Source organism: Coturnix japonica, chromosome 14, assembly GCF_001577835.2.
Source record: "Coturnix japonica isolate 7356 chromosome 14, Coturnix japonica 2.1, whole genome shotgun sequence".
Lineage (NCBI taxonomy): Eukaryota > Metazoa > Chordata > Aves > Galliformes > Phasianidae > Coturnix > Coturnix japonica.
The window spans coordinates 7,250,945-7,261,725 of NC_029529.1; the positions used below are offsets into that span (position 1 = coordinate 7,250,945).

Consider the following 10,781-nt stretch of genomic DNA (forward strand, 5'->3'; position numbering starts at 1 on the left):
CAGCGCCGCGTCAGGGGAAGGGGCGGGTGCAGCGCGGCTCCGCTCCGTGAGGGGGAGCAGCGGGTCGGGAGGGAGGAGGGAGCGGGGCCTGGGCTCGGCTGGAGGCCGGGCGGGAAGCGGAGCGTTCCGAGGTGGACGCTTCCGGGGGGCGGTGCACCCGCCGAGCCGTAGGTGGGGCGGACTCTTCCGGCGGCGAGGATGGCGGCGGAGAATCACTGCGATTTCCCGGTCGCCCCGATCGGCGGCCTCGGCCTGGGAGGCCCGGGCGGGCCCTGCCGCCGGTGCAGCTCGGCGCCGCCCCCCGGAGCCGTACCGGGCAAGTGGGTGAGGCTGAACGTGGGGGGCACCTGCTTCCTGACCACCCGGCAGACGCTCTGCAGGGACCCCAAGTCCTTCCTCTTCCGTCTCTGCCAGGCCGACCCCGACCTGGACTCGGACAAGGTAAGAGAGCGGCTCCGTGGGCGCTCCGGGCCCCCCGTGGAGGTTGAGGCCGTCGCGGCCCAGCGCTGTGCCGGGGAACGGCGGGGGCAGCTCCTAAAGGGCAGCTCCTAAAGGGCAGCGTTTAGCGAGTCCCAGCGCTTCGAGGAAGTTTAATTGCCGGGGGTTGATGGCTCGTGAGCTCCGCGGGTTCTTGAGTAGCGCCTTATAAATAGCGCAGAAGGATCGTTTGTGCCTTCATTTCCATGTCGACGCTGACCGGGTTTAGCTGTAGCGCTTCCATGGAGCGTCTTCCTACACCGGTATCGTTCTGTTTCTGCACTGTCATCGTTCTCCAGTACCATTTCAAGAACCAAATCGAAATGGCCTTTTTTTTTTCTCCCTCGAATTGTTCTGTTTCTAGAAGGGATTGGGTTGGAGGGGATCTCACAGCCCCACCCCGTGTGCTGCCTGCCCCACAGCTCGGGTTGCTCAGGGCTCCTCCGTGGCCTCGGGCCCCTCTGAGATTGTGGTGCTTATAGCACCTCTGGGTGAAGGATTTCCTCCTCACATCTAACATAAATCATCCTTCTTTTAGTCTAAAGGAAAACTCTGCGAACCTGGAATTCAGCAAGTGGGAAAAATAACCTTTCATATCCAGGCGTAATGTTCTGTGTTTTGGAAACTGGTCAAATCATGTTACGTGGGCTGTACAGACTGGGAATGGGGTGATGCTGATTATCCCTGCACTCCTTTGGACTCACAGTTAGTAGGGAAAGCACTGCTGATGAGGTTTGGGTGTAAAGCATTCACATGAAGTGCTGGATCAGATGTGGGAGTGTGATGAGCAAAAGGCGACTCCCAGGACTGGGCATTTGATATCAGAACTTTTGTTCTGCTGGTTCTTTTTGTCACACCTAACAAAGGGTGTTTAAATGCTTGAGAAAATGCAGAGCAGACTCTGAATAGCATTCCAGAGCTAAAGAAAGGAAAATACCTCCCAGTGTGGTGTCCTGAGGAGGGTTTTTGTGTTTTCTTTGTTTAGTTTTGGGAGGTTTAGCTTAAACTGACCTCAATAAACGAGGAGTTGCGGCTGGTTTGCTGATAGCTCGGAAGCTGCTTTCACTTGGGAGATGGGGAAGCTTTCTTCTGAGGTTTCTTAAATAAAAAATAAGGCATACTTAATAATTAAGGTGCCTTAATTACACTAACCTTTTCCAGTTGATCCACTGCAAACAAGAAAAAAAGAAGAAGAAAGGCTGTTTGCCTTCTCTTGATGTGTTCAGAGGGATAATAGGTGCATTTATTTGTAGATCGATTGCTTCAGCTCCATTTAAGGCATTTGGCTTCTTTCACTTCATCCCCTGGTGCTATCAGTCATCTTCCACAAGCATTATCACCAAAGCGCTGATATCTCAATAGATGTTTGGAGATGATCATCCAAACCTTCTGTCTGTGCAGTTCTTGCGTATTTCAGGTCTTTCAGTGAGACATGAATCCATGTGAGGGCCCTTCAGCTGCTTGGTATGAAACAGGGATGGACGCGCAGTGGAACTGCAATGTAAGATGAGAATGTGGCATTAAGGTGCACTTTCCATACCAAAGTAACTAAGCCTGTTTCATGCGGAGCTTGTTCGGTGCATCTTGTATTTAAGACTAAATCTTAGTGGGGTTTTTAGTTGAAATCGTGGCAGAAATAGTCATCATTAAGAAATGATTGTGCAGGCTGTAGGTGTAGGGAAAGTTGTTTGGAAGAATTTGTATTGGGAGAAAGTGGTCTTATTCAGAGTTGCATTCTCAGGGCTTTTGAGCCCAGTTGACTTCAACTGGCTGTACATAAAGCCACGTATTTAGTGATTAAGCTTTCACTGCAGTCTGTTCAGTGCACTTGTCAGTTCTGTGCCCCGTTGTCTTGAACATCTGTTCAGTTGTTACTGATTTTCACTTCATTCAGTCTGTTTTCTGCAGAACCCACAATGACGATGAGTGCAGAAGTCTTTAGAGTCCCTAAGGTTACTTAACCAAGTAGTGCCTGTCTTCCAATTACAGCTATGCAATGCGATTTTGCACTTGTAAACAGCAGTTCCTTCACAGTTCCTAGTGCAGCTAATAATGTCCTCTTAACCTTCAGAGCACCAGAACTGATCTTTGACCCAGGATTCCCTGGGTTTGGTCCTGTTGTGTTTTCTTCCTGAAGATCACAAAGGCTTTAAACCCCTTATTCTGAACTTCGGAAACGTCAGCATAGGAGAATGTGAATGTGGGCTTGTCTGTAGGCTGGTGGCTGTTACACCCATCCTGGACAGACTTGTCAGTGCCTCCAGATGGGAATGCAGGGGAGGTGGGGCAGGGAGAAGCCTAAGTGGTGAGCCAGCAAGGCAGCAATCAAAACTGAGAGCCCACTGCTAGAAGGCACTATGAGAATTGCAGCTTTAGCAGTACATCACGCTGTCTGCTGTATGAGGAGTTTGTCTGAGGTGCACTTTGGTAACTTTAGAGGAGGAGACCATAAGAAATGCTCATCCCCAGTGATCTTTAAGCAAACCCACAAATGAGTAGTCAAGGTGCTTCTGCCTAAACATAAGGTGTATGGCATACATCAGCCATGTTGCTGTAGTGAGTGGTTACATGTTAACTCTGCATGTGAGAATAGGAAGCTGAAATAGTAGATTATACTTCATCCAATCCAGCTGCATACCTAGGGACTGATTGCCTCTATCACAGTTTGCACACCAACGCTTTTGTTTGTTATTTAACTACGTGCATCATAACAGCTCCTTCATTTTTACTGAAAAGGCTCTGGGAAAGGCAGCGTGTTTGCCTTCCAACCACCTGCAGGTTCTAAGGTGGAGCAAGGCTTGGCAGCCTGCAGGCTGCTGCTGGATGTGCTTCTGGTTGCAGCACAGGGAAGACTGACCTCTGTGCTCCCTGTGGCGAAACTGATGTTGAAAGAAATCAGTTCCGTGATTTCATGTTATTCCTCTCCCTTCATGTCTCAAGGTGTGATAAGTGTCATTGTATTTAAGACTGTTCGAGATTCATCTCAGCAAATGAGTGAATGGTAGTGGTCATATCCAATGTTCATAATAGGATTTGTTTTCAGAAGTGTTTAAATTGTGGTTCGTTGGTGAACATGTTTGTATGGTAAGTTTTACAGCTTGGCTTTCCAGTATATCAGTTTATCTTTTATAAACTCTTTTATCATTCATTAAACTTCTCCCTAAGTGAGAATATCATCAACCTTTCCTAAAAAGATTTTGGCAACTGTATTTGTGCTTGATGTTTAAAACCTTTCTCAAGTTAAGAATAATAGTACTGAGATAGACAGTTATGGAAGCGCTGGATGTTTTAGATGAACCAAAATCTTCTTGGCAGCACATTCTTAGCTGTCAGCACTAAATAATCAGTGCAAGAAAAGCTTCTTAATTATAGTCATTATTCTAAGATATAGTTAAGATGAACTTTATTTTGCCAGTATATTTCTGGTTAGTCAGTTAGGTGAGTGTGTTGTGATATTAATGTAGTTTGGGTTAGTACTGGCCATCAACAGTTTTTCAATGTTTTAGGCCACATAGTTAGAGAAGAGAGATGTTCAGGGCATCCAAATGAAGATCTAAATACCACAGGAGGGTAAGGGAGGCAGCTGCTCCTAAATCCTGCCTCAGTGCCAAATATAATTGTGTTTCTGTGCATATTCCTGCCATCAGCAGAAATTCTGCTCGCTTGGTGTATATAAATGATGCCAGTGTTTTAGATAAACACGTTGGAGCTCAAAGTGTTGAGCAAAGAGTTTGATCCTGTGGTTTCTAACAGTGTCCATTCGGGAAAAGTGTTTGAGAAGTCATCAGCCTTATTTTGACCTCAGTGGAGGCACTGAGCCGGGCATGGATTCCTAACGATTCAATTTGTGCATTCATGCAATTGTTGGGAGCAATGTTAAATGGGGTTAGAGATCGTTTGATTTAAATTATACAATATCCTCGCTTAGTTCCTCTCAAGTAATGGTGCTTTCTTGTGGGGAATTAGTTGGTAATATATATAATTCAATTCAGGCTGTGGTCTGGCCTTTCTGCTGACCCTGATGAGACAAGTACATCCTTCCAGAAAGAAATCCATGTGCCTGAATATATATATGTATATAATATAAATATATAAAAAAATATATATTTCATTTTTTTATTTTTTGAAGGAAAAGATTAGCTACGAAAGGCCTAATATTTACAGTGATCTGTTGACAAAAAGGCCCAGCATATCAGTTAGGCAATCCTTTTATCAAGCTCCTTCAGTTTAGACATCTGGCTGTTGAAGTACCTCAATACTGCTTTGCTCACAACTGTTCACACAAACTGAATTATAAAGGAAACAAAAGTTTTATTCCTTTGATTCTTTGACAAAGGTATCAGCTGTGCAGGAAATGCTCCTGAGTTCTTTATAAGATCCAGTGTTCAATTCACTGAGCTGAGCATCAGTTGGAGGTTGCTGTATGCCTTTGTCTGTGTGAGGGAGCCTCTGAGCAAAGGCAGAAACAAAAGATTTTAGATCAAAATGGTGATGAAAAAAGATAGCTGGTATTTGAACCTCTCTGTAAGGTAGTCTTTGTTCTGATACTTCAGAATTCCAACCAAAATGATAGTTCCTGTGCTGATTGTAACCTTAGTTTTCAGTGTTCGCCCGTGGCACCAATGCTCTGATGTTTTTATCGTTGGTAACAAGGGGTGGGGGCAGTTGGTCATACAAAAGAAGTTGCCTGTTATACAGTTTGAGTTGAGTAACTGATCAGATATATTTACAACTAAATTGCTGAATTTCATTTAATGTCTAAAACAAACCTGGTTTGAAGTGGTATGTCTATGTCTGAGAACCTGCTTGCTATTCAGATACCATGCTGTGTATTAGCTTGCAATTCCTGCTTGTGCATTCAAATCATTGTGCTTTTTTAGCTGTCTTGTTTCTTTCTTTCTTTCTTTGTTTTGAAAATAGGATGAAACAGGTGCCTATTTAATAGACAGAGACCCGACCTACTTTGGGCCAGTGCTGAACTATCTCAGACATGGGAAGCTGGTTATTAACAAGGACCTAGCTGAGGAAGGTAGGATGTTACTAAATCTCTTGATCTCTCGTCATTTTGTTGTTATTTTTACTGCTTTGAAAGTCAACAAAAATAACTTAAAGGTAGATGATGAATTAACATTGTGCAGCATTTCAATCTGTTGCAGACAAAGCTGATTGGTGTTGTACAATTACAGTATGTTGTTGTTAGAGCTTTTTGAGTGATTCCTGGTGTGTGTCGCAGCTCCCATCCTCAGAAACTCAGCCTAGAAATTCAGCTATGAAGGGAGATGCTTCTTATGACTCTGTGAAATAGTTTTTAGTCTTCTTCAAGCAAATGAATACCAACTGTCAAACGAGTTTTAGAAGATGTAACTTCCTTTACCAACCCTAAGGGAAAATGAATTGTTTTCCATAGCTGTGTAGAAGATGATATTAAGAACTGGTTGGTGGTTTTGACCTGGAGCATTTGGTTACACAGTCTTTTCAAAAAATGTTCTCATTCTAGGTGTACTGGAAGAGGCTGAATTCTACAATATCACATCACTAATAAAACTGGTAAAGGACAAAATAAGAGAAAGAGACAGCAAAATCTCACAGGTAAGGCTGTTTATCAGTGTGCTTTTCATTATTTGTTTGATAGCAAATAATGGGTGATTCTCTTTATTTTTTCCTTTAACTGCGCATTCTCCCAGTAAGATGCTGGGCGTCTGTCCCCCTCATTGACCAAACTGGAGCCATTAGCATCTGTAGACTAATATTTTAAGTCTTTAATAGCTGCTAGTATATTTACAACAGCCAGAGGGTTCTGGTTCTTGTTCAAAAACTAAAAAGCATGTTAAAAAAAATGTCTAGTAGTGGAATAATATAATTAGCAAAATATGCTTGGAAATAGTTATTTGAGAAAAAAACTCAGTTTTTCCATATATATTTACTTACTTCGACTGTGGTGATATTGTCTAAATATGCTGTAGCTGCATGTTTATACAGCATACATACAGATGTTATTTAGCTCTCAAACTTTTTGTAGCAAAGTTACCTTCTACATTTGTGGTATTCTGTAGTTGTAAAGATCTTGCCAAATCATCCTTGAGTGTTTCTTCATAGAAGTGAATATGACATTGAAATGATTGGGTAAAGAAAAGATTTGTGCTTGTTCTTTAACAATGCTTTTCTGGCCTTCCCTGATGATGTCTTCATGGAGACATTACAAATTTCTTATTGCCCTACTTCTATTGAAGTTGGGTCAACCAGACCCAAAACTGTTGCTTTCTAAATCTAAAGAATAAGGGGGAAAACTCACAAAGACAGTGAATTCCATGCTGTATTAAACATCATATATTTCTTTCTAAAGGTGCCAGTCAAACACGTGTACAGGGTGCTGCAGTGCCAGGAAGAGGAACTCACTCAAATGGTCTCCACAATGTCTGATGGTTGGAAATTCGAACAGGTAACAGAAATATGTAAGATGTAGTTACAGAGTCTTCTGGAAATGTAGTTATGTGAAGGAGAAGTAGAAAGTCAATTATATGCATCTTTTTAAGTGCACTCATTATCAGAAATTGGATTGATAAAAAGATGCCCAGTTAAATTGAAGTTTTGTGTTTATATTCTTATTTGTCAGAGTGAAATGGATCTGGCTTTCAGTAAAAACATGTACATCATGTTTGAAATGTAACTCTTTGGCATCTGCACAGCAACATTTGGATGGTGAATAAAATGAAAAAAAAAAGATGAGAAAGTTTTTAGAAATGGTAGATCAGATATAAAGAGTTCTTGGTAGAAGAGATGGGCTTGGGAGATAAATGTTTCTCAGATCCAAATAGTGGTTCATCAGATAAAGGTCTGATAAATCTCTGCAGCTGTGAGGCTGGATAGGTGGGAGCTACTTGTTTTCCTTCTTTGCTTTGCATAAAAGTAGCATCGTATGTACACTGAAGAATACAATGTAAAAGGAAAAGATTTTTCTGTTGAGATAATCTCTGTGAATGAACTGAGTGGATGGTCTCTTCAACGTTCACTTTCCTGAACTACCAGACTATCTAAACTGTGCTGGAACAATGATTGTGGTGTGAGACACAGGTGCTCAGCCACCATGTTTCTCAGTATCTGGTGCCAACTGTAGGAGAGATTGGAATAAACAAACTTTTTATCCCATGCAGTCTCCTCTGAATAACACAACAAAAGATCATTTTAAGGCTGCAATGCACAAACCTCAAAAAAGAATGTTTTGATTGTGTTCTATAAAATGTGCAAGTCTCTTATATCACAGAGAAAGCCATTATCAAATAAATTAAACCAGCACAAAGAAAGCTTCTTCTTCAGTTCTCCAGCTCAAGTATTGGAGGATTCATTTGAATCAGTGAAAAAAGCTCTTACTAACTAAATCCATGGGACTAGTTTTTGACCAGTGCATTGATAATGCTTTTTAGATATTCTTCTCTGTCACAGGAAACAGTCTTTCACTAAAAAACAGATATTCTTACAACAGATGAATTGCTGCTAAATCTTTTAGCTATCTTAAAATCAACGTTCTTTGGGAATATTGTATTTTGAAATATTGTTTTAGCAGTGCAGCTGCAGAAAGAACCATTATAATTTCTTTCAGAATTTACATTTTGAGAAAATTCTAGTTGTTTTCTTGAACATTACATCCTTGTTTCATCCAGCTTTCTTCCTACTTTGCTTTTCCCCCACATTGCTCTCTCTCAGACACGTAGTTTGAAGAAGACAACCACAATAGCTGTACATTCCCTTATTATTCAGTTTCTCCTTACTTCAGATCACGCCATTCTCTCCTTTGGTTCCATTGCAGACCTGCTTTTAGTGGACATCTTTCACTTAAAACATGATTGCAGTACTTAGTATGGTCCAAGCACTTACATTATTAAGATTTGAAGACACTGTAAATTTTTTAATTTTTTTTTTCCCTAAATAAATATCTGTTGCTCAACAGCATGCTTCCTTTGGAAGCACTCTTTGGGATGGCACCTGCCACGCTCCATAGGTATCATTCATGGAAGGGAGATCATCAGCTTTCTTAAAGGAAAAATGCTTGAGGGTTGAGAGTCCTTGTGTTCTGCACATGATGTAATGTGTTTTAGTGGTTGATTCTGATAAAGAATATTTTTTCCCTTAACATTTAAAAATTTCTTCTTAAAATACCATTAGATGTGATAATTAAATAGGAGTGGAATGTGTTAAACTTTTGGTGCACTTATGAAGATGCACCCATGCACTTTTCCAAGGAATATAAATGAGCAGTGCTAGAAATCTGCAATGATATATCAGCTGAATTCCAAAAACAACCCCTGGTAATTGTGCTGCCCCACTTTGGTGATTTGTAGCGTGTTAGTCTGTAGATTATTTTTAGCTTCCAGCATTACATCTTCAGGCAATCAGAAAACAAACACTTTGGCGTTACTGCATAATGAGAAACTTCAGGCCGTACAGAACTGCTGCTTACAAAGGCAGCAGCAGCATCAGTCATGTAAACTTTAATATTTAATGTAGCCTGAGTCTGTCACCAAAATGCCATCGTCAATAGGTTCTCTGTAGGAAAAATACAGTATTTATCTGCTGCCTTCAAAGGTATTCACAGAGCATAAGAGGATAAAAATAAACTTGCTGTTCATAAATGTTCTAATCAGTGATGATCTTCTGCTTACTGTGAATGGGCAGTTAGTCGCTAGTTCCTCACGCTCAATTGGGAGCTCTCATCTTTCTCAGTGGCCCTTCACTTTGAATTAAATGGGTTAGGAATTGCCATGTATTAAGATAAAATAATTTTAATAATGAATTGTGAAATTGTGCAGAGATTGCTACAAACTTGTGAATTTTCAGACATCTGACAGCTGCAGGCACAGTTCACAGCAGTGACTTTAATGAGAAAAAGACAATTTTTTACATAATAGTTCTTTGCTTTGTTGTTCTGTAAATCAACTCTTTTGAAGCCATTTTGAAATGCTCAACGTTTTTAATTCTTCCCCTCTAGTTGACTTTGTGTTTCCTTAGCTGTATTTTGTTTAACAGCTCCTGAACGAGATGAAGCCCTTTCGTTCCCAGGCTGGGTATATCACTTTACATAACACCTTTCAGTATTACATCTGTGTTACTTTCTGCATTTGGAATGAATGGCAGGAAAATAATGCTCTCATTTTCATAATATGCCAAACTTTGCTTTGGTTTTTTGGTACAGTTGGTTACATCACAATGATATGAGGAGTTTTCTGGTTTCTGATTAGTAACTCTTTTAACTTCCCTTGAAATTATGGATGTCTTTGTGACTGCTTCCATTACTTTTTAGTAAGTTAAAACTAAAATTGCAGCCTGTTCTAGGGACAAGTAAATGTTACCTACACATTTGAGTTCATCTGTTATTTGTATGATTTGGATAATGGTATGTGCTGCAGCTTTACAAAGGTTTCTTTTTGTGTTTTGCTCTGATTGGTTATTTCAGCTTGTCAGTATAGGTTCCCAGTATGGCTGTGGCCGGGCCCAGCAGTCAGAGTATCTGCTGATAGTGTCACGGGAAGTGAAAGGGGAAGAGAGATGCTTCCAGAAATGCTGCAGTGAGGTGTGTCACGCTGTTCCTTTTGCCCTCACACCGATTTGCTTGGCCTTCTTGCGTTTCTGCTGCTTTCAAATAATTCCACTTTATTCCTGGGTGTCCAACACATAGCAGTTTGTATGTGTTTGTGACTGGCTTTTATTTATATTCACAGTCTTTCATTGCACATTATCAATGTTCATATTGGGGTTTTTTGTTTGTTTGTTTTTGGTGGTTTTTTGTTTGTTTTTTTGTTTTGTTTTGTTTTAAACAAATGTTTATTCAGACTTCAGTTAAATGAAGGTTTTTCTTAAGAAGAATTCTTATCTTCTCAATAGGTAACTTTTTTCCCTCAAATCTTCCTCCAAAGTTAACTGATTTGACCTGTACTTGTTAGGTAAAAGTTGTGCAGTTCGAAATCAGGAGCCTTGTAAATAGAGCTTTGAGTTTGCTGATTTCAGACAGGGACATACTTTTGTATGTTAGTCATTCTTCCAAGCCGACTATATTTCATCTGCATAATAATGAGTTACCTTTTGAGTTCCGAGTCTTCTATTTGTGGTAACTCCAAACGTGACTGGTTATTAGGTGGATGAAATATATTCAAACTGGAACAACAATTAACATACCTTTTCAGAAGTAATAAACATGGAGAGACCAACAAAACCTGTGGTTTGTTTTAAAGCTTGTGTTGGGAAGGAGGAATATCTTGGGATTTTTTGGGTTTGGTTTGATTTTTTCTTTCTTTTCTTTATTTTCCCCCCCC

The 10,781-nt window shown here is 40.7% G+C and overlaps 1 protein-coding gene across 2 annotated transcripts in view; it reads left to right on the top strand.

The window, feature by feature from the left end:
• The first annotated feature begins 56 nt into the window (after positions 1-56).
• The window catches only part of KCTD5 (potassium channel tetramerization domain containing 5), a 27,532-nt gene continuing 16,807 nt past the window's right edge, over positions 57-10,781 (top strand). The window contains exons 1-5 of one of the 2 annotated variants that reach the window (XM_015876569.1): positions 57-441; positions 5,398-5,506; positions 5,975-6,066; positions 6,821-6,916; positions 9,926-10,042. In XM_015876569.1, the coding sequence (XP_015732055.1) occupies positions 199-441; positions 5,398-5,506; positions 5,975-6,066; positions 6,821-6,916; positions 9,926-10,042 (657 nt within the window). In that variant the 5' untranslated portion in view covers positions 57-198. The remainder of the gene's footprint in view (positions 442-5,397; positions 5,507-5,974; positions 6,067-6,820; positions 6,917-9,925; positions 10,043-10,781) is intronic. The other variant, XM_015876570.1, reaches the window with a different exon arrangement.